Source organism: Syngnathus acus, chromosome 22, assembly GCF_901709675.1.
Source record: "Syngnathus acus chromosome 22, fSynAcu1.2, whole genome shotgun sequence".
Taxonomy (NCBI): Eukaryota; Metazoa; Chordata; class Actinopteri; order Syngnathiformes; family Syngnathidae; genus Syngnathus; species Syngnathus acus.
In genome coordinates, this window is record NC_051106.1 from 9,138,012 (window position 1) to 9,161,992 (window position 23,981).

Here is a 23,981-nt window from a genome sequence, read left to right on the forward strand (position 1 = left end):
TATTGCATCGCTTCAAATATGAACGGCTTGTCGTGTTTGTCTGTGCATGTAAGTGTTAGGTGAAAAGGCGGGGCCTCACCACGCTGTGGGAAAGGAAAAGAGCTACCGCTGCTGTCACATACATCCACGCAACGCCAGTAGACGTGTCAAACGGCTTCTCGCCCCGTAACACATATGACTATTGAGTCAAAGTCAAGTGTGAAATATAAAATGGGTGCATTTTTTTTCCACTGTGACAATGTGTCATTTTCACACTGGCACTAGAGTTGGGCCTGTCTTCTTCTGTATGCTTTAACATGGCAAGGCTTCCCCTCTTTGTTTACAATCTTCTGAAGTCCTGGAAGGGCAAAAAAGAGCTTGCTTCACCTATTATTTGCTCACTGTTTCGAACCAATAAAGCCTGAAGATATAAACACCCAAACCACATGGTGGTGGTACAAAAAGTCCTTTCCAGTAAGCAGCAGGTGCGCGCACACACACACACACACACACACACATGCACACACTCCACTTCACCCCTGTGCCCGATGCCTCGGCAAACGGTTTATTGTCATAATGCAGCCGAGGAGAAAATATTCCCTCACTCACGGGCCATTTATTTTTCTAAATGCAGATCGGAACTTTTATTGAATTATGCCTGAAAGCTTGTAATGGGTCCCTCCTGTGTGGGTCCGAGTAAATATGGAAGAGCGCGGACGCACAGAGCGAGCATTTTACTTCCCCCTCGTAGGTAAGTAAACAGGAAAGACGCTTGGCTGGTACATTTAGCGGCTCGAGGGGAGACGGCAGGAGGGAGGCGAGCGGCGGCGTTGGCGGCGCGTCTCGGTCATTCTCTAACAAACGTCTTCCTTGGCGGCATGACTCGCATGATCTGAATGAATTCATGGTGTTGTTTGAGGCCTCTGTAAATAATTTGGTAATTCATAGTGTGTCTGGGTGTTCTATCTGGCGTCAGCAAATATAGGGTGGAAATTTTAGTCTGAGAGGAAAAAAAGAAGGCACTTGAGCCTGAGGCGATTGTGGCTTTCTCAGACATCAGCTGGCTTCAAGAGCACATATTAGACACTCTTTGACGATCTTTTTTTCCCCTTTTTGGTCATAGAAACTTTGTCTCTGTGTTGCAACTTCCAAGTGCTGCTAATAGACAAATAAGTCTTCTCTGTTGAGGGAACTGCTTAGGTTAGGGGTGTCCAACTCGTTTTTTTTAGCATGGCCCACTGTGGGGTTACAGTTTCCCTTAGAGGGCCGTGATGGTGGTCACACCAATAAATAAAAATAAATAAAAATAAACCTTAATTATTAGATATACAAAACAAACGGATGAATTTTGAATAAAAAGTGTAACATTTGTTTGCAAAATCTCTACATTATTTACCACACATGCAAATTTTACATTTCAGTGCAGATTTTAGCAAGGATCATGGAAGTTGACAACTGCTGGGTGAATAATAATAATAATAATAATAATAATTTGTTTCTCATCTTTGCACTACCTCGACATAGCGAAGCCGGTAATGTGTCTCCAGGTCATGCAGTACATCATCCAGTCATAGCATTAGCAGTCAGGAAAGCACCCAGCAGCACACGCCCTCCCTCCCCCCCTCCCCTGCCTTGCCCTGGCACTGATACACCCGCAGGCCTGTCTTTCAAAGACACCCATCTCCATTTCCAAACATCAAAGTCGCCTTTGAGAGAGCAATTCGCACCGATGCCGAACCTTTCATGTGATTTGTGGAGCAGGGGCGTGGCCCACGGCGGAGGGCGCCGACTTAAAGCGATGCAAGCACCTGGCAGGTGCACACATACACACACACACCTAGACACACACAGGGGCAGGGTCTTTTGTTGACTTTATGGAATATCATAGGAAAAAGAAGCAAATGTCATTGTGTGTCTATTTGCATACTTTGTACAGTATGTGTGCCAAATGCAAATAGCCACACACAGACACACATTCAGTGGTGTTTTGTTGCCTGTATTTATTTGACTGGGTGTGTGCAGCTACCTACAAGTCCAGGAGTAGAAAGACGGACTTGGGGTGTGTTTGCACGAGTGTATTCATAATTATTTCAGCGTCATTGCATGCTATGCCTCAGATATTCTATACAACAGCTTCATTCGGAAGTTTAGAGGAAGAAACCAGAATGAGGTTTTTTTGAAATATTAAATTGAACTGTCACTGTGATATTAATTTAACAATAAACTGAAATCATTTTTTGTGTTTTGCCTCTCAAACATAACAAAACCCAAACACGACATTAACCTCCCATGTAATGTTTAATCAAGTGTCCTGTGAGCGTCCACATTTGTAGTTATTTTAAAAGGTGATATCAGTAGCTAAAAATACGGAGGGCCATTTCAAAATCAAACTCAATGACTTCATGAAGGTTCTGATTCATCTGACAGCGACGAACGCTCCAGATACAGAAATACAAACAGCACCAGCGAACCCATAAGTGCATAGGCACGGCTGATCTCATGCATAAGTACGGCATGGAGAAGAGCACCCAAAAATATAGTTGGAGGATTCATTGGTGAGAGGAACCATGCAGGGGGGGCTTATGGTGTGAGGGAACTGATAGCAACAACAACCAACATTTTTTTTTTCTTTTGTCAAAAGCACTTCTGAGAAGTAAAAGAGGACGAGCTTTCAGTTGCGACAGTTATTCTTCCAGTGTGGCCTCAGCAGAAGTTTGATAATAATACGACAGATAGTTTGAGCGAGGGGGGGGGGGTGACGCATGCCGGATGTGTGATGAGGAAATCGGCAGTCAAAAATACTTGGCTGAACATTTAACTTGGGGCACATAAGTCACAGCGTGGTGAAAATTACTGTGCACTAGCTTTCTCCTTAAGAGTAGATATTATATTGTGAAATGACATTGTAACATTGCATTGACTTCACGGGTGAAGGCAGGAAAAGTTGGAGGGAAGCAGCACCGAAGTGCGCAACTAGCCCTGGGGGTCAGACTGCTATTCTTTTTATTTGTATGTAATGGCAAAAGCGCCTCTCTGCCTTCCTTGCGTGTAAAAGTTGCACGGACGATGTTAAGCGGTGCCTTGCGGTTAGAAAGTAATCCGATTATTTTTTGCGGCCCTAAAAAAAATTCTGAATGTTTGTGTTATGTAATGAGATGACATGACTGATATTACAGTATATTCTTTCAATGTATTCTTTTTTTTTAATATAAAAATAGGCCCCTTAATTGAACTTGCATTTTTCTTTTCTGCTTCTAAAATGTTCAGAAAATGGCATTTCAAAACCCATTTGGTCATTTTCCACATTTTGTTATCGTCAGACAGCTTTAATTTAACACTATTTTTTATGGTTGTAGTATACACTGGTAAATATCATCTTTCCATTTGAATACAACTCTTGCATCCTACAAAACCATCTTTTACTATACTACACTGAGCGAGCTAGCATGCATCAACTTTGGCAGGGACCTAAATCGGTCCTGCCCTATATTAAACACCGTCACCTTTTCGAAATGGGCCAGTGTAAAAGAAGCACGGCCACTCTGACGCCTCAGCTCAAGCTGTAACATTTTGACAGACAGACAGGAGACGTGCGCACGGTTATTTCAAGCCGAGACGCTTGCAGATACACGCACTTGCATACACACAATCACATTGAAAATATCCAAATGCATATACTCGGTTTATTATTATCTGTTCTCTCGCCGCTGCAAATAGCGTGCAAACTTGCAGGAGGGGGGACATGTCGTTGAGTGCCCCCCTACCCCCATGTGGCACTTGATACCTCTCTTGCCGTGCTCTGTTTTGACTGAACTAAATCCCCCCGCTGTCCCAAATATCACAGACATGAGCACAAGCCTCAGCTATCTACCCGTTTGGAAACCCCGCACGCTAGAACCATTAAAAACTGGATCTCTCTGTTGGAATGGTTATGAAATCCAAGCCATCCTATCTATCCCACCTTGAGCTCATGAAAAATGGCACGCATTGCATGTGCGCATAGCTGCAGACAACCGGGGGGGGGCGGCTGACTCATGGAAGGGCTTGCTGGGGCGGACGGACAGTTGCTGGGAGTCAAGCTGCGTGTTAAATAAGCAATTTACTTACGGTGTGTGACTGGTCGAGTATAGTATGACTAGACTGGTAAAGAAAAAGTCACTTTTCCACCAAGCGGTAGGTAGAATTGAGCGCAACATGCCGCAGACCGTAAAAGTCAATTATGGGGTGTGTTTATTGGATGACAATAGCAGAGTCAGCAAAGAAATTTGCATTTGGAGGTTATTTAACTCTTTAGTGAAGCCAACAAATATGAGGAATCTAAGAAGGAGAGGACGTTATTGTTTCGTCTCATTCGTGCCATGAAGGCCTCGGCAAAAACTACTCGAGTGATTTGCATGTTGGATTATTGAGCAAATCTGTGCAATCCCTTTTGAGTAACAATGGAGCAACTTCACCCTCCCCTCAATACAAAAAGTCATATAACAAGAACTTGATGAACAAGAATGAGGTTTCTTAGGAAGATATCAGAATTGTGTGGAAAAAACAATTACTGAATGAAATAAGAAAAAGAAAAAAAAACACACATCAATGCATTTCTTGATGTTCATATAGTCAGATCAAATCTAAAATGTGTAACTCCATTTTTTTTTTTTTCTATAAACAAGTGCTATAGTCTAGTTTTAGTCTGTGCTTGCCTCTTATTTGGCTGATTCTCTGATGACCAATCAACAGACTGAATTGTATGTCGCTCTCCCTATTGGTGACAATACCACAGCAATGTGTGTGTGTGTGCGTGCGTGTACTCACTGCGGGGTTCACGTGGCCCATCCACAGTGACCTTGATGGCGCGGTGATAAGTGGCCACTTGAGGCGGTCCGGTGAAAACAGTGATGGTTAGAGTGAAGCTTTTCCCTGCAAAACACCAACGCACAGCATTTACACGTCTGACTTTCATGTCATTTATTAAAACCCGTTGTTTTTAAACACTTCATTCTTTCATGCAACCTCTAAGCGTCGGCAGCTTTGGTGTCGCTGAGGCCTTTGGCATTGAAAAATAATAAATGGGGGGGAACTTGGGACCACCTCAGTTGAGGGCCTGACAGTGGTTATATGATTTGGATTATTGAGAGAATGTGCTCCAGATTGCCTGAAAAGGCTCACAGTGATGGTTTATTGTTCAACAATGCGGGATCTTACTCCCATCTGCATCCAAGTTTGCGGAGGGGTGAAGTGGGGGGTCTCGTCCCATGCAGACATGAGAGAGACATCTCGTGTTAAAAAGAGACTGTGTGGGAGGAAGGGGGAAAACCATGGTGTTAATTTACTGCCTAAATCATATGTGTGGGCTACCTTATAATTGAAAAACAATAGGCTGCTTTCATTGTTGTGAACTTCAGAATAAAATACACAATAAAAGGCCCCTATAAAGGCTCGAAATACTTCTAAAGAGATTTAGAAAATATATATAATATAGCTGGGAGAGTTTTCAGGGAATGCAAACATTGAATCTATTTTATTCTTGGATATGTTATTATAGAAAAAACGCCCGTCTAACTCACTATATATAAATTAGATTTAGTCACTGCCCTGGACTGTGCTATTTATTTATTTCTTTATTTATTTATTTATTTATTTATCTATTTATTTATTCATTGTTTATTTATTTATTTCAGGAACAACGCAGTGCAAGCTCACGCATTAACATTGACACAAAGGAGGCCTGCGAAAATTAACTTAAAAGATGACTTGCACCAATCTCATCCACAGCACCAAATGGACAGTGAATTGGTCACCCCACGCATTCAGAAACTCATGCAGGATACACCGACTGCGGGAACGCGCTGCACCCTAACCAAATTATTCCATAGTTGGAATTTTTAATCTTTAAAAAAAGCAACACGCATCATCAAGGAAAAATAGCTTACTTATTAAAGTAGACTTTTTTTTTTCAGTTTTCTATTTATATTTGATATATTTGGTCAATAAAAATCTTTGCATTTGTGTGCTCACCTCGTCCGCTCCTCCCAACGAAGCGCAGGTCGTTGAAGCGGGCCACTTGGTTCTTCATCACGGCGGAGGCGTTCCTCAGCTCGGCCGAGTAGTTCTCGTCGTTCCCGGCCATGACCGTGACCAGAGTGCCGTCAGGGACATCGCCAAGGGCCACAACCTGGATGCGCAAAGAGAAAAAAGCGGGTGCATGCGCCGTCACCGCGTGCAGCCTCAAATCATGCATACAAAAACCTCATCCCTTTGCAAATAATCTCCCCAATAATATGTATCAACATGGGAAATTCTCCCAAAAGCTCTGTTATAATTCACTTCAATATGTGCGTGTCATGTTTCAATGATGCTGTTTTATTATTATAAATGCGAACGTATGGCAATTTTGGTTCTTTCTTAGGCGACATTTCTACACAAAAAGTTTTGTATTCATTATCTTAATACTGCTTTTTAATATTCAAAAAAAAAAAAAAAATTAACAGAAGCAGCTGTGTTGTTTCACTAATACATGTTAAAAAATGTGCATATTTTGTCACACTTGAATTTGCTCAATTGCATCATGTTAACAAAATCATGATCTTGCCTTAAAAGCCACGGGCAGAGTCTTGTTGCACCTCCAGTGAGACGGCAGGACTGAGCAGAGAAAGTTGGGACTGTCGGTGCGGACCAGCTCGCCGGCGTGGTCCGCCAGGACGTCCACCACATTCCTGGTGTCGGTTCTCGCCCTGAGCGGGCCAGGGGTGGCCATGGCCCCGTTGCCGTCTGCGAGTTTACTACAGGTGAAGGACACGGAAGGCGGCGTGAACCGTCTGGTGGTGGGCGGCTCTACGGGAATATGCATCACAACAACAGCTCGGGTCAGTGTCAAGCTGCCGGGGGGGTCGGTGCACAACTTTGCACAGCTCTTCAAAGTCTGATGCTGCTCTTGTCTTCTTTCTTGACTGCTGCGGATGGAGGCGACGGCGCAACCGACGCAGAGGAAAGCTCTCAACCACAGATTTGGAAAAAGGGATGATTGAGAGCTAGATCAGATGGTGGTGAATCATTGAGAAAGTCCTATGACACTCGTGAAATGCGTAAATACCAGTTAATTTTTGACGAGAAAATCCAGACTTGGTTGCCAAAAAAAGAAAGAGTCCAGCTGACAGAGTTTTTCGTGTAAATGAGAGCAAAAGATCTCAAATAAAAGTGGAGAAAAGTCACTTGAGATCTCGCAATACTCCAATCAAACAGCTACAGCCAAAGTGAAACTGTAGAATAAGTGTCCTCCCGCGCGTAAAACGTGCGTAAAACTTTATCCGGGTCCTCGTCCACCCAAAAAGCAAAAAACACCCCAATCAAGGGGCTGCCGCGTGCCCGCAAAGATGTTTCACTCCAAGTTATCCACCGGGGAGAAGATTAAGGACGTGCGAAAACGATCGCGAGGCTGAATGGAGAGCTCAAGAGTGCTGCGGATTATTTTACCCGAATCATTTTAGTCTTTGAGTGGTCGGGAGTGTGGAGATGGTTTCCACCAATGAATCTTCTGGGTTGGGCTTTCAGCAGACCAATCAGTCTCCGCCGCTGCTACTTCTTCAAGCCGCCTCAAACTCAATTATTAAGCCATCTCTTTATTTTCTGTCTCTACGTTTTATCAGAAGGATACACGCGAAATGACCAGTGCGCCTTTTTTTTTTTTTTTTTTAAATAAAATGAAAAGCATTAGGTTTAAAAACTCACTTAGGCTGCATCCGTAAATTATTTGCGACTTGTGTTTAACACACACAAAATGATTTTACATAAGACATTTCTGACAGTCTGACAACTATTACATTTTAAACACGTGTAAAAGCAAAACATCTACTTTGATATATTTGATTCTGAACTGTCAATGAGTCATAAAAAAAAGAAAGAAAGGAAATGTGTCTCTTTTCTTCCCCATTGAAAACAGCAATGCTTCTCGTCTGCACTTTTAATGTAAATATTTTTTATATAATTAAAAAAAAACTGAAATAATTTAATCTGAAGCATTAAATTGGGCAAACGTGTTTAATGGCTCAGAGTGGCTTCATTAGAGAGCCCAGCCGGCAAACCAGCGTGTGGTTCTGCTTGCACACACTAGTTGGCGCATTTGCCTTTAATTTCAAACGGCGTCTGCGTGGAGAGGACACTTTTCATCTCTTCTCTAAAATAGATCAGACCATACCCTAATACCCACTAATCAAAATAAAATTAACTATAACATTTGTCGATTCGTTTAGAAAAATCTAAATATTGTACATGCATATGTAATCTATTAAAATAAAGCCCCGCCACTTCCAGAATTAAATAATCTTGAATTTTCTACATATTCGTTCGATCACAGCATATTATAGAGCCACAAGTATGTTCATTTTTACATTGAGATTATTTGTGATTATTTTGTGCACGCCTAACGATATGGAAGCAATGAGCGATAGCTGCGTTTTGATATTTATTAGAATCGTTTATTTGATCATTTAGCAACGGAATCTGGGAGTTAACAAATAGAATGCGTGATAGAATGCTTTGCGATTTAAGTGACTGGAATAAAAACGGTGCTAAAAGGAATTAAGCACACATTGCTTCCGATAAAGCATATGCAATCACTTCATTTAAGAAAATAAAAATTAAACAGTTTTAATTATTTTAAAATTTTGAACCTTGAGTTGTTGTTTTTTAATCTCGTTGATAACGTTAGTGCTATTGTCGTCTTCAAGAGATTGGCCTCGATTCTCTATCTCACCGATAGTCAGAGCCATGCACGGACTTTCACAAATACATAAAAATAGAAATAAACCTGCAAATGAAGACTCACCACATGCCGGTGACTTTTAGATGTGCATTAGACATGAACTTGTTTGAACTCACGCATCTCCGTGTAGAAATCATAAAATGGATAATGCTTGTTTAAATTGACAATTTGGATTCCCTTAAATTAAAAGCAAACAAAATATGTCCTCACAAGAGCTTATATTGTATCACTTTAAATTCATCTCCTGGCATGTGACTCCATTTTTTTCTACAAACACCTTTTTTGAGCTGTGTTTTGAAGTGTAAACTGAAAAGTGGTCTATGACTTCATCCAGGCCATGGGGGGTAAAAGTGAAAATGTCCAGCTCTTCCCACTCACAGCATCACCCCTGTTATTTAATATATTTATCATATTCATTTTAACCCCCAAATTCAATTGACGCATGACTGTATATTTTTGTTGCCCACCACACCAAAAAGCACACGCACGCACAAAAAGCTGAAAGTTGATTCAGTGCCTTGCACCTCGACAGCAGTCATCTTGCAAAGTAGCGGCTCACCAACAATGGCTGCTATTGTTCAGTTCTCAGCAGGACTCAAACCATCTTTGCGAAGCCCAAGTTCTTACAGATGAGCCAATACATGATATGACCGACCACACAGCCTCTATTTATAGTAAAACTTCAATAGATAATACTTGTGCTATATTTTTGAGGTGGTTCATTATTGAAATTGAGACCACACATGCACAGCAGTTCTATGCCTTAATGTGCCCTGTCACATTTGGACCTCTGCATTTCACCGTTCACTTTCTACAGTTTCAGCCGCATGAACGGAGCTCGCCGCGGATCCTGAACGCTTTTTAATGATTTAGGTGGGTCAGGCTTGAAATCAAGACAGAACTGCTGGAGGACATGCAAAACCTCAAACTCACCTCAGATCGGCCCCCACCCTGCATACGAGTGCTCATGCGTATTTGTCCAGCTTCATCATGCACCGTTTCAGTGTTTTATTGTCTTAAAACAAATGAGTGAATAATTTCATTTACACTCGTGTGACAAGAACGGTAAACAAATCAGCGCCACAAAGCACCTACATCACCAAAGTTATGACGATTATTTTTTAGAGCATAAGGTTAGCTTCTTTTTACACACCAAAATATTGAATGTTCCTTTTAAAACATTTATTGAACAGTTAGTCAAGCTTTTACGTTTGATGCTGTCTTTGTCTAAGTCCAGAAATGACAAACATGAGTGAAACTTTTTTTTAAAGTTTGTAATGCAAAGATGAACACGGTTTGACTTGGCGACTGGAATGATTTGAGTTCATGCATCTATCTGCCACCCACTCTGCCTCAGAACCACTTAAAAGTCACTTTGAAGATGGGCGAAACCTCAGCTATGTGAATCCTCTCCCAGTTTCATATTCATATTTTTTTTCTAGCTTGATAGAATCTATTAACCTAGGTCAACATTTGGGCTATTTTCAGAGCCGCGAGACATAAGCCTTTTGGATGGCTAGCTATTCATTTGCAAAGGGGGCTGTGGAGCCAATTAGACCTAGTTTGAGGTTGGGCGATGACCTAAGACAAAGATTCTATCTTTAGAGAATCTGCGGCCATCACACATTTCTGTACATTCACAAATTACAGGGCAGGCTTTGGCCCTCAACCCACCGAATACATTCCTTCCCAAAAGTGTCTACTCAAATTTCTTCTCGAGGTTTGTGCTCGGTGGAAATACGAGCGCTGTGAATGGACAACTATGAAATGGAGTTTTATTCCTCCGGATTAAATCAGGACCACTTCTGGGCTCTGGGTATTTTTTTGTATGAATGATGAATTCTGCGGTGGCTCTGGAACGTTCAACTTGTTTACCCATTCCACCTCGTTGTGTGCTGTTGGATGGATTTTTTTTTTTTTTTTTTTTGCTCCATATAGTGGAGAAGAGTGTCTGTGATTAGATGATGGAATTCACCAAAGCCATTTCCACTTTATACATTTTGGACAAGGACGATTTGGGATGAGGCAAAACACCGGAGTAGACAGCGAGCCCATCGGCCTCATGCATCTTTAATACTCTGCTTACGTTCTATAAAAGGTGCAGAGTGGAGCCAAGGGCTTATTAAAGCCTCCTGAATCAATTGAGCAAAATAATGGCTGTTGGGGGACGACTCCACCTATGTTTATATTTCAGTCGTCAATGTAAATTGATTTTTAAGGGTTTCATTTTGAAATGGGCCAAAATGTGTCAAACATGTTATCGCGTGAATCTGTCATTTGGCTGGTCATGGGAGAGAGAAATATTACAAAGCGATCAATGCCATTTCTCTGAATGGAACACACGCTCACACACTCAAAACAAAAGCAAAATATTTTTTTTTGCATCTGGGTACAGTAAATAAAATACAATGATATGATGACAACATATTGGTATTATTAAATATGTAACACAAACAAACCACTCGCTAGAACTAATATATTGTACTTGCGGCAGACAGTGATCGAGGGAACCCTGACATGATGGTGCCTCATTTCTAAATGGCCATTTAGCGATGACATCATTGCTGTCTTTTGTCAAATGTGATTTTGTTAGCATACTGACTCCAATTTTCCCAAATCCTATTTCTGAAAGAAAAGCATTTGACAAGCAAAGGAAATATTTACAATAATGCCGACTACCTGCAGGTGTAGCGTGGTGTTGTTTTATGTACAATTAAGCCTCCAAATAAAATGCGATATTGGGTAGGCCCCATTAGCCCGAGCCCACCTGCCCCTTCTCAACACACACACACACACACACACACACACACACACACACACACACACACACACACACACACACACACACACACACACACACACACGCTATAAAGCCCGTTGTCACGGCGGCTCCACCCTCACATCATCCATCGGGTACTCCACTCACCCAATGATGACAGTTAGCAGTGTGTGATGTGGTTCCTGTGCCTGTTTATTCTTTGGAAAGCCACTAAAAGTAGCAGCTCACCAAAAGAACCCCCATGCTATTATAGGAGTACTTTGGGCAGACTTTTGATCTGGTGGGTTTTGTAAATAAGGCCCCACCTTAGTGTGGGCCGCTGCTTTTCCATCTATATTGTTTCAAGTGAGGGAAGCTATTTGCTATCACTACTGCTTTTGTAACCTGGAACTAAACATTACAGTAAGTCCCAAATTTATTTGAGTTAAGAAATGTTTTGAAATAAAAATAAGCCCATTTATCTTGTGAAGGACTTTTTTTTTTTCTTCACGGGATCTTTATTTACACTCTGAGAGTCCATCTAACTTTTACATTCAAATGACGACCATAAATACATCAAGTCCCACTGCTGTGGTTTTTCATGAAAGCTATAATCATTTCTCATCTTTCTTTGTCTCTTTGTCTGTCTGTGAATTTGTGTGTGACAAAACACACACACACGCACACACACAAAGTGTTTCTCCTTTGCTGGCGAGAGCTTCTGATGCAAGGACGGCAATCTGTAATCTGTAGTAATTGCATGTTGCAGAAAAACATTTTTCCGCTGTGGTAATCGCTGCAATATGTGCAGTTGCGTTGCCAAAGTGACAGCACCCCCACCCCCCTACACATAAACACACTCACGCCACACAGGATCCTGACTCACTCTGACTCTGCCGAATGTGTCCAATGAAAATTTTGGAGTCCATTTCTCAGGATGGCCGCAAGCCAGAGACACTAACAGAGACAAGTCACTGTTTTATTGTGACAAACCGGGGGATTGGTGGGTGTACTCAACCAGACAGTCACACACACACACCTGCGGTACTGCCATGTTGCATTTACCTACAGTAAAAAAAATACAGCTCCTGCCAATGACAGTTTAACTCGTGCCAGCTCCCACACAAAGATCAGGGGAGGGATGTTTAAACGGGATTTCACACTTGCCTAATCGCTTTAAACTTTAAAACAGTGACTATATGCCAGGGGCCATTCTACAATCAGAGGGTTAATGGTGCTGAACGTCTGACCAGGGGAGCAAAAATTCACCATTTTGTACACACAATTTCATATCTACATGAATGAAAGAATAGCATGTTGCTTTTCTGGAACTTTTTTTGAGCTGTCAAAAAAGTAAAGAGCTATGACACAAGCAAACAAGTGGTCATTTTAACGTGCCACGTCTAATGCAAGTATCACTCATTTTTCACGTTTTTCTTTTTTTTTCCTTGGAGGAGTGAGTCATATTTGTCAAAGTTCCTCATGATTAGTGGAAGTTGAAGCCACATGAAATGGAACACGTGCAGTGAGAGTGTCGAGCTAAACAATTACATGTATTCATCAAGCCATCGACACGTGTTTTTATATTTTAGGGCACGGCTGACCCGAATTGACGGTTGGGTTCAGTGGTGGCGGTGGGACTATAATACTGCTTGACCACAAAACATGAAGGTACCTCAGAAAATAACAAAGGTATGATTGCAAAGTTTTGGGACAACTGGTCCTTACATCACTATGTAAGTAAATTTAAGGTCGTAATCCCTCAAGCTACCAAAGCTTGTGCGAGTCACGCTGAAAGACAAATGGGCCTTAAACAACTGTTCCCACAAATCACATATATAAGCAATTGTCCAAAAATGTCCTAGTTCATCAATCCCGAAGAGTGTCTTGGCAATCTGTCCATAAAGTATGGAACTAAAGTGTAACCTTTATCAACGCACATGCACCTAGCCTACTGATCGGTAATGCTCAGAGACATTTATAGACACACCGTCATAGACACCAAGATTGCAACCAGACTGCGTGTGCAAAGCTTTTCCTCTCTGGGCTGCTGTAGGCATCCAACCTCCAAGCAGTTGAACTTTCCTGTCTCTAATGGAGTCTTTCTGTCAGATCAAACAGCTTTCAGTGACGAGGAGAGGAGACAGATCGCAGTGCTGGAAGCCATTCAGTCTGACAACCCAAACACATTTGACTGGCAACGCAGCCTGCCTCCACTCTCTCCTAGAACGCTGGAGATTCCACACAAATGTAGTTATGCCACTAGAAAGGGTGGGGGGGGGACAAGGCTGTCATAGCTCAGTCTTTCCTCGAATGAAATCGCATGTGAGCCAAATATTAGGAAGCATGCTTGGCTTCCTGCAACCACCAAGGTATTAAAAGTGAGTCTGCAAACCACATTTGGAGCAGTAGACAATGCCCCTTTGTGCTTGGCCGTCTTCTTTTTGCTGGAGGAAAAGCTTTCAAAGTAAAGATAAGAGAGAGTGAGAAGTGAAAGGAAGATGGATGATGCCGCATGAATGAAAAGGGATTTGATATTTGGTCAATGGAGAGAATGTCAGAAGAGGCAGCTTTTTCCTTTTGGCATTTGTAGAGATTTGACTGCTCTACTTTGAGAGTAAGCATCATGTTTTGGAGACTGGCATGAAGTGACGTGAAGGTCCACCTGAGCTGTATCAAATGCTCCATTGATTGATTTGGGTGCTACGAAAACTGTCAATAAAAAGATAATAACGCTCAGTTCTGAGTGACACACACACACTTGTGGTGGTGTTGCCAGTACTGAGCCACTCTGGTTTAGCCGTGATGGTAGCAAAACCAGAAACACGTTTCCGTAGTGCAGTTCGTAAGCCTCAACCACAATCACAATTAGTTGAATATCTCGTTGACAATATGTGGCTGTTATAATATTTTGGAAAGGCACAATTGTGTACTGTTACGAGCGTATTTCCAGCATTTTACCGTCGTCAGTGTTTATCCCTTTCAACTTTTTACATGACTCTTACAAGGTCATTCCAGGTTCTGTCACACTCATTGAAGTCCAAAAAGACTTCAAAGGGCGCCCCAAATGTTGAATTTGCATTAATTTCCCTCTTCAGAGGACTGCTGCTTCCCGAGCGCCATCTGACTCACCGCAGAATCCGTCCAGCTTCCAGCAGCAAACTCGGCGCTGGTTTCCTGACAAACGTCCGTGCCACTTTTCGCTACAGACCCAAGACAACTCTTGGAAAGTACTTGGCAGGCCTTCTGGGCTTTTAATTGTAAGGAAACAAAGGCGTGGCGTGGCGTGGCGTCTCTCAGCCTGCATGTCAAGGAGCTCCAGAGCAGACTTAAACACACGATACTGTCATGCCTCGCAAAAGGAATATTTGGCAGCAAATAATGATTGTCAGTTATTCCAATTGACTTCTATATGAAATCTAATAAGGAAAATGAACCATCTCCACATGTCGAAGACTTTTTTTTCTTTCTGCCAGGAGAACAAAGAGCGACAGCCCAGCATGCACCAGTTAAACTTACAAGTCTGGGCTCCGTTCCCAGGCCTGCACCCACCCAATGGAAGACCTCCTTATAAAACTGCAATAGCCATAGACCCGACTCCATTGGATTCCAGGAAACCACCCATGTGTCCGAAGTGACTAAATGTTTCCTCTCATCATCTCTGGTGCTAATCAGCCGTGGCGTTCCCGGTGTACCGTTAGCACCCAGGCCACATGGAGCTCCGACATGGTGAGGGCAGGACTTTCCCTCTTTGACTCAGAGCCTGAGGCGTCCGCATGAGGCCGGCTTGACTGCGACTACTCACTAATCCTCTGATTGCAGTGTTTAGGCCCCGCTCTCCGCTGTTCCACGTCAAGGCGGCCACAGCTAACGACAAGCTAATGACACGACGATGACAAGGCGCGTTTGTAAATCCAATCAGTAGCGTGGAGTCTGGCTGCCTGGTGATTAGGTTGATCAAACTCGGCAACGACCGGCCCGCTCTTATGTCATCACGCTGATTAAAGAGTCCGTCAGTCTCCCTCACACAAAAGGTCTTTCTGCCAGGTTGGCAGTGTCCACCGATGGCCGTCATGTTTCTATGAGTTAAACACAATCGATTCATATTTAATATCTAAACATTTGTAAGATCAAGAGGGAAGTCCTTCAAACACCTCTGATGTTTTGTTTGCGCTGTGTGGGTAATGCCGACGGAATGACACATGAGCAGACCATATGTTTGTCCCGACTAGCCATTACGCTTTGGTCAGACAGGGCAAGAACGTCACAGTCATCATGCTGACATGTGTTTCCCTGGCTCAGCATGAGGAAAGGAAACCAGGCGCTGAATTCACATGTGGGTGGAAGAATATTTGTTGTTTATGAGGAGCTATAGCATAAAGGTGCTTGTGACTGCTGGGACCAAGAGATGAGCACATGCAATGCATGACCTCACACCGCTAGACAGACAGACAGACATTGGAGTAGACAAGGAAGGGGACACTTGTGACAGGGAATCCCTTCCATAGTGTCTTTGAAAAACAACAAACAAGCTGGCTCCAGTTTACTTTGGGGCAAATTATACAACGGATGAGTTTGAAATAAAATAAAATCATATCATATATTAGAATAATATGTCATCATATAATAATATAATAATCAATTAGAATATGTAAAGAACTAAACTGCAGCAAAAATCAGTGAGCTGAGTTAATATGGCTAATAATAAATTAAAATACGACTACTCCTCATTTCTCTTCAACATTCACTCATGGGAATTTTGCAATACATGTCAAATGTAGGCACTATAACTTTTTTAACCGGAATATATTCCGGTTAGTACAACCCCACAGTGACACATTCCAAAACAATGTCCTGCTGCGACTCCCTCAGCCAACATCGTGCCGAAAGCACTTTATTAAGCAATTGAAAGGTACTGTACAAATCTGTTTTTATTCTTATTATTAATATAAAGAATAAATATATAGAAGCAATTAAATGAACATAATTGCCATTTAATAAATATATTTTGTAACACAAACAATGTAGTATTTTTTTACTCTTGCTAATTTATTGCAAATCCTACTAATAACAATAATAACAGGAATGCATCAAAATATGACTCGACTTTACAAAAGCAGCACATTCTTCTCAGACAGAGACAAATGAAATCTTATCAGATTGGCATGGAGACATTTTGCAGACCACCAGAAAATTGTATTTACTACTACACTTAGCACGACTCGAACCTTGACCCACTGGAGGGCTCGACGTGGTGGTTTGAGCCAAAAGTGTAGAAGGGCGGAGACGGCTTTAACATTAGTCAACCACATAATCAGAGCGCCCCTCAGTACTCGCTACATGAGGCCATCTTACTAGCTAACCCTAAAAGTGTTCCCCATAAAGTTGTGTTGACAGACAGTGAAAACGGCGAGACAGACCAAAAAGTAAATAAGTACCTCCAAAACGTTTACAGACATAATCAAGTCCAGAATGTTTCTTCTATCCAATATGCCTTCAGAGTTTTTATAAATAGATATTATACCCGGCTAAATTGGAGACAGAATTTGACTTCTCTGTAGCTGACATGAGTTTTCTATTATTTGCTTTCACTTTCAAATATTGAAACTGTTAATATCTAGTTACAGCTTGCTCAGCTTGGCATCTCGCGGGCGGGGGCCTCACACTCAGCAAGACTTTTAAGAGGCTCCAATCAAGCCCATTTATTTATGTCAAAGAAATCATCTCAATCAAATTGTTATTGCGTTTTTTGCCATTTGCCAGCTCTATCATGTTGAAAATGTCGTGCTTTTTTTTTTGCTCGTACAGTTTCAAAGTGCCAGTGTTTTATTTTATTTGCAATGTATCCACTGCCAGTGATTGACATGCATTTCAACTAATCTTTTATTCCACTCTATGTGTCTACTCAGGTTTAAACTAAAAAAAAAAAAACAGAATACGCATTTCTCACTCTTAAGTACTCACTTCCATTCATGCAGCGCAATAAGACTAACGGATAAAAGCAGTCCCACTCTAGTAAACCTAGGCCTTTTTTTTTCCTGCTACAAAGGGAGCTGGCTCTCAGGAGTGTAACACTAAACAGTGAACTCCCGCATAAACAAAATGTGAAATAAATCTTGCAAAAATGACGGTGAAGGGGAAATCCTAAGAAAAACTTGATCAGGTTTTTTTTCTTTTTTTAAACAATAACATGTGCTATTAACTGAAAACACCTCCAAATCAACCACATTTGCATTTCAAATTACAAAAAAAAAAAAAAAAGATGTCTTGATCAATTGATTACTTTACTGAATGCAATGGAAAATATATATTTTTTAAAATATATATTTCCTGTTAGAAGGAAGTCCTACTGACTCATACTGTCTGTATATTGTATACAAATATATCCAAGCATTTTATATGATCTGATGACCTGACATCTTTTTTTCCCAGCTATAAACCTTTTTTGGGAATCAAGCTTGGATTTCTGCTCTACTCTTAACAAATGGATGGAGTTGTGTGTGCAAAATTTAGCTTTATTATCAAATGGTGTGTAAGCTGCACAATAACAGGTGTAGCCTCATTGTGGTTATGATCAGCGAGCTGCAGCAGCGGCAGCATCGGAAGACCCAATGAGATTAGCGCCTCATTTGCTCAAATCTCTCCATCGTCTCATAACATACCGACAGTTGGTCATTTTGTCTTACGGCACATCAGGAGTTAAATGCCACAGCTGCAATGTCTGGCTTGTGAGCGCCTCGATGCGCATGTGTCATATGTTTTAAGCGTGCCGGTTAATGCTCGAGTTTTAGCAAAGGCCTGAGGTTTCTGAGGTGAGGTGTCCTTTGGCTTCTCACGCAAAGCACATCTGATGTTGCCCATCATGTTTGCTCTGTCAGATGTGCAATAGTAGGCCACCATTTTATTTGAAATAGGCTTCTCGTGTCATTGTCTAAATCCGAGAAATGTTCCATACATCCCCTGATGCCTTATCAGATGATGACGGCTTTATTTCCATAAACTGCATGTTGCACCTTATTAAAGTCAAAGTTTCCTCTTAATTCCAGTTCGATTTAAGTCTGAAAAAGAAAGTTTTGGTCAAATTGCACTGCAAACCACCAGAGTATTCCCGTTACATGAGGGTTCCCTCATTTGAAATCGTTTCAGATTGAGCTGGATGATTTAATCACTCTTGGCCTTTGTTCTCACACAGTTCACTTTCAGACTAGTGACATTGTAAATTGGAAAAGGATATTGTATTTTCACTAATGATTTTAAATGGTGATTCGAGTTTTGCATTCACTGTCTCATATCCCGTTTGGGCCGTCTGTAAATCAAAAAGTGGCGCCACCAGAGCACATTTATTTTGGAAGTTTGACCATCCTGATAGATTGTTGGGTTAAAAACAATAAGAGTCACTCAAACGAGTGGTTTCAAAATACAAAGAGTGAAAAAAAGGCGGGAGCTTGTCACGAGGAATATATACAAGTTTTTATGGAAGCTTAAATGAACATTGGAACATCATCCATTGTCGCTGTGGTTCCACTGAGACAACCAAGATGGGTCTCATGTGAGCCACAGATGTATTGTTTTCTGATGTACAGACCTTGCGAAGCTCTACAGACTTTAAAATACACCCTGGTAACATTTTGGAGCTCTTATGGCTGTCTGTAATTAACACTGTAGCGAGGCGTTAATTGGGACGCTGATTTTGATTTCTTCTATTGCCTCCAGCGACTTGATGATGCTTTCAAAAAGCTTACAATCACTTTGTCTCCATATATATATATATATATAAAAAAAAAATAGTTTTCTACTCCCAGTCAAAAGCTATGAGATTGGAATTACCATGACAACAAATGCTTTGTTCATTAAGGCTAGTGCACTCACCTCACCACACAGACCAAAAGTACCTCCTGGAAGTAAAGGAGCTTGGTATTATTTTTTTTTTTTCCACTCTCTTTTATTGTATTGCTCTGTCCGGTAAAAAGCCTAATCGCACGGAGCTTGTATTCTCACTGAGAGTCTGTGGTGAGAACACCATAATGGTGCTACTCCATCAAGCCTACAGTAAAACACAAGGAAGAAGAGGAGATCTGCGGCTGCCGCAACTAAATATGGCCAACACATCCACAGACTTTCAAATACCGTGTTGCGTACGTTCATATAAATAAGAAAAATAGAAATGGAACATTCAGAGCAGGAAGAGAACAATCCGTGCAGGGGAGGGGGTTTTAGGATTTAGGGGAGGGGGTTTAAAGACGGGAGGGGCGGATCAGCACTCACCTCTGAGCAGACTGCTGCTGTAGTTGGAGAAGGAGTCAAAGATGCTGTTGGATGCCATGACAGAGGAACACTTGGCCTCCACCAACCTTTGGGAAGAGACGGCCGGCGGTGAGCCCGAGAGGACAGCAGTCATTGGGCGACTTGCCCGTTTGCGAGCAAGAATTTTTGTGACCGCCGCAGGAATCTCAAAAGCCACAAACCAGCACACAGCAGCGGTATGAGTTGAAGATGAAGATGGAGGTCAGAGACGAGAAGTTACAAAGTAAAAGAAGTGGCAACAGAAGCGATTTGATGCAAAGTGTTCAGGTGGCCGGCCTCACCTGAGCTGGAGATGATGACGGAGGCCTCCAAAGTGACCTCAAGGCGTGAGAAGGCTTCGGTTTGTGGTTGCGTCTGACGCAACAGGCTGCGGAGTCTGAGGTTAGCAAGGTAGCCTGATAGCGTGCTCCTAGTTTGTCTCGCCCGACGTTGGAACCTTGACAAAGGCGTCAGTGCTAGTAAAAAGCTAAAAGCCACAATGCATCTGCATCCTTCTCGCCATCCTCCACACACAGGCACAAACTCTCCCTCTCTGTGAGTGGTGGAGCCCGTGTCACATGTGACGTGAGGTCACCGGGCCTCTCCCTCCCCTCCTTCCCTCGCTCGTTTCCTTTCCTATCATCTTTTGGTTGGTAACGGTTTTTATGTTTCACTTCGTACTTTCCATCATTCTTGCACTCTCACTTTTCATCAAGTTCTTGGAATCATTCTATTATTTTTTTTCTTTTCAAACCAAGCGGTGGACTCCGCCGCTGTGGTTTGTACAGAGCACCATGATCAGTGCAGCAGAAGTCGAGCCAACGTTAAAATGTTTGAGGTCAACTGCATGGCAAAAGCAAATGAGAAAGGAAATAGACTCAATGTAGCTCTTGTATAAGTTTGACGTTTGTCTGACTGACGTCACATATGCGTTTGTAACAAGAAGTGGTTGGGACCTGAAAAACCTCCACCCTCACTTACCACTTGATAGTATCGTAATCTAATCTTGTCAAATTACAAGACACAGAAGGAATGGCGCTGACACTCAGAATAAAAACGTGGTGCTGACAGGAACTAGGTATGGAAATCCCAAGGACCTGCAGACCTGCTCTAAAGTGGAACTGATCATTTGAAAATCAAAAACCAGGCTTGAATTTTAATTCTTGTGGATAATCTCATTTACCAGGAACTTTTATTTGCAGGTAATTGATCGCAATTGAACAACTGTTGGAGATCTGCTTCCCAACTCATCAAATCCATCAGTCTGTCCACTTCCGAATCACTTCTGAGAAGCATTTAATCTATCCAAGTCTTTAATTCCTTCAATGGCCATTTTCATTTGAATCTACTTGGGGTTGGCAGATGTGGCTTTCCTTTGTCTCAAATGACCGACCACATGTGTTAATGCGGAGTTTCCAGGTCCAATGAATCTGGCAAAGCAGTGTGTTAAACCAAAGTCTTTAATAGGACAAGGCTTGTTACACACAAGACGTTTTTTGCCGGCAATCTATTTCTACCATTGTGTTATTGTCTTTTTATTATTATTATCATAGGTGGGGGGGGTTGATTAATTTGATCTTATTTCATTAAATTGCTGTGTGCACATACATATTGGTATAATTGGAAAATACCAAATTGAGACACAATTATCATTAAAATTGCATTTAAAAACTTTCAAAATCATAGCATTAATTGTGTGTGCCAACCATATTAGTCAGGACACCCAAATTAGTGGTAAGTTAGTATATTATTCATATTATTGACAATGATGACTTACAAGGGCCAATCGAGTGTCCTTGGTGACATCAGCCATGTCGCAGTGTGTGCATGTGTCCGTTAATGTGAATGCAAGCACAAATCACTGGCCTTTGCAAACGTGTGGTATCCTCACTTCCTCTGTCTGGTGTCTCCCAGCGACACAATGACCACGTCTGGCGATGGGAGAACATAACCAAACCACCGTCTGGTCACTCATGTGACCCACTTTACTTCCCATGGTTTGTTTTTTACACTGTCTTGTGTACAGATGCCAGCCCACGGTGTGTTTTGCTAATTGCCGGACACGAGTGCAGCACGGACCACAGCGTGTGTTTGTATGTGTATATACAGTACCATGTTCTGAACGAGTGTGTGTGTGTGTGTCAGAGAGCTTTCCCCGGTAGCCCGCACTGCCCCTTAAATGAGCAGTTGCCGTGGAGTTAGGCGGCAACGCAGGCTAAATGACACGGCGTGTCGGCAAGTGTGGCCGAATCCTGAGGCCGCGCTTGTGGCCCCAAGGGCTTTTATCAGTGCGTCCACACGGCCACTGTAGGCCCGCGACTTAACCTCACAAACAGCGCGACTTCCTCTTCCGACACCTCTCCCGCCTCCCGACGTGGCCTCGGCTTGGGCCTGCCAACCGAGCGACAGATTACAGCTCAGCGTCTTCTGCTGTCGCGCTCGCCCGTGCTGGCTGCTCAAATAAAAGCTTGCCAGACCTTCTGACCTTCTCCAGCAAAAAATGAGGATGTTGCAAATTGATAAACAAGGCGCCTTATGTTCTATACCTAAGATCCGGTTCAGTCAGGGTACGAGTCCGAGACGTGGCCTCATCTGCGCTTGTTTAGAAAAGGTTGAACCTCAGGAACTCAGTCATTGGATGGTTGGTTTTACAGCCCGCATTTAAAATAATGTATGCCACATGCATTGTGCGAGCGGCAGGTAAAAATACACTCTGTTTGTTATTCTTTCAGCTGTTTATCACATTTGAAAGAATGTTGCGGTAAGAAAATATCCAATATGGCTTTCCACTTGAATGAACGCAGGACCATCCCGCAGCTTTGCTCAAGAATGAGTTGGCACCATTTGTAACGTGGCCCCAAGCACTCCAGTCAAGGCCCAATTCTCTCTCTCTCTCCGTCTGGTGTGTTTTTCTTCTTTGTCTAGGTAAACATCTGCTTCATGTTTTGAAATGAAATCTCATGGCTTTGCACTGCCCATGACTGTGAGGGGGAAAATAGTCTGAAGATCATTGTGGCTGTCTTGCACTCAATTCTTTTTTTTCCCTCTGCCCAAGCCTTGTTTATCAAGCCCCTGTATTTAAGCTCAATATAACTCCTGTTTTGCTGAGAAAACTGTGGTGGTTTAATCACTGTCAGTGGTCCTACGCCTCTCGGGTGTGGCTCGCGACTCAAAAAGGACCCAGTGCGGTCGTGCGTCCAGCTGCAAAGGGGCTTATTTTGTGGTCTAAAAATTGCAGGCTTCCCCATATGTTCCCCATAAACGTGGAATGCAGCGTGGGACTTCGGCAGGCTTTTAGAATGGAGTGGCCGTCATTGAATCAAACACTGTGGCCCTTCCCGCCTCAGGGTGAGGCCTTGGGAGCCCATTTTAGGGAGCACCAACAGGTTGAATGGCCCAAATGTTCGTGGCGCCTCATACTGGACCTTTGCCTCCATTGATTGAAATAGCCGTAGTCTATTCTCATAAGCAGGGCTGTTTCTCCTCAGAGCACCTCCATAGAACTGAAATCACCATGAAAGTGTTCCAACGCCTACAAAGCAATTGTGCAATTATACCCTTACTCCAGACTGCTCCTAAATGTTGCCATTTTGCTTTTAAAATTTGAGTGCTTATATTCACACTCGTGCGAGCAGTACATTTGCTGAGTTCTTTGAATAATGGGTGCCCCTAAAATTTCAGGTTGGGGGCCACTGTGCTCCTCATAAAAAGAAAAGATTATTTTTCTTAAGTTAGTTGAATTGCCAATTGAAAATATTTAATCACTTTTAATTGATATTACCAGATATTATTATTATGATTATTATTATGTACAATTTAACATGATTCAGTGCAAAAACTGGATTAAAAATGCAGCACACCCAGAGATTATATTTGCTATTCAGTTTTGGTGGACACTGTTATAGAAGGAACAATTTGACATAATCAAGCGTAATCAAGCGTCTGGGGAGTCATTTTGCAAATTTTGAACAAGTGTCTGACTTCTACCACCGTTGCAGCAGAAGACGTCCAGTACACGCCTGCTGCTTTTTGTTGCGAGCCAGGCACTCCCAGATGCGGCGGTTTTAGCATGCAGTATCACGGTTGGAAGTGATCACCAGGCCCATTATTTATTTATTGGCTCCAGCAGACATGGAGACTGTGCTAACCACACGGAGAGGAGGGGAAGACGGGGGTTGTTGCACCATTGCGTTTTGTCACATTGCACAC

The 23,981-nt window shown here is 42.4% G+C and overlaps 1 protein-coding gene across 3 annotated transcripts in view; it reads right to left on the minus strand.

The window, feature by feature from the left end:
- The window catches only part of runx3 (RUNX family transcription factor 3), a 37,497-nt gene extending 17,231 nt beyond the window's left edge, over positions 1 to 20,266 (minus strand). The window contains exons 1-5 of one of the 3 annotated variants that reach the window (XM_037241454.1): positions 20,075 to 20,266; positions 19,755 to 19,840; positions 6,563 to 6,804; positions 5,989 to 6,145; positions 4,786 to 4,890 (exon numbers count right to left, since the gene is read on the minus strand). In XM_037241454.1, coding sequence (XP_037097349.1) covers positions 4,786 to 4,890; positions 5,989 to 6,145; positions 6,563 to 6,804; positions 19,755 to 19,812 — 562 coding nt within the window. In that variant the 5' untranslated portion in view covers positions 19,813 to 19,840; positions 20,075 to 20,266. The remainder of the gene's footprint in view (positions 1 to 4,785; positions 4,891 to 5,988; positions 6,146 to 6,562; positions 6,805 to 19,754; positions 19,841 to 20,074) is intronic. The other 2 variants (XM_037241453.1, XM_037241452.1) reach the window with 2 other exon arrangements.
- Between the last annotated feature and the right edge of the window lie 3,715 nt (positions 20,267 to 23,981).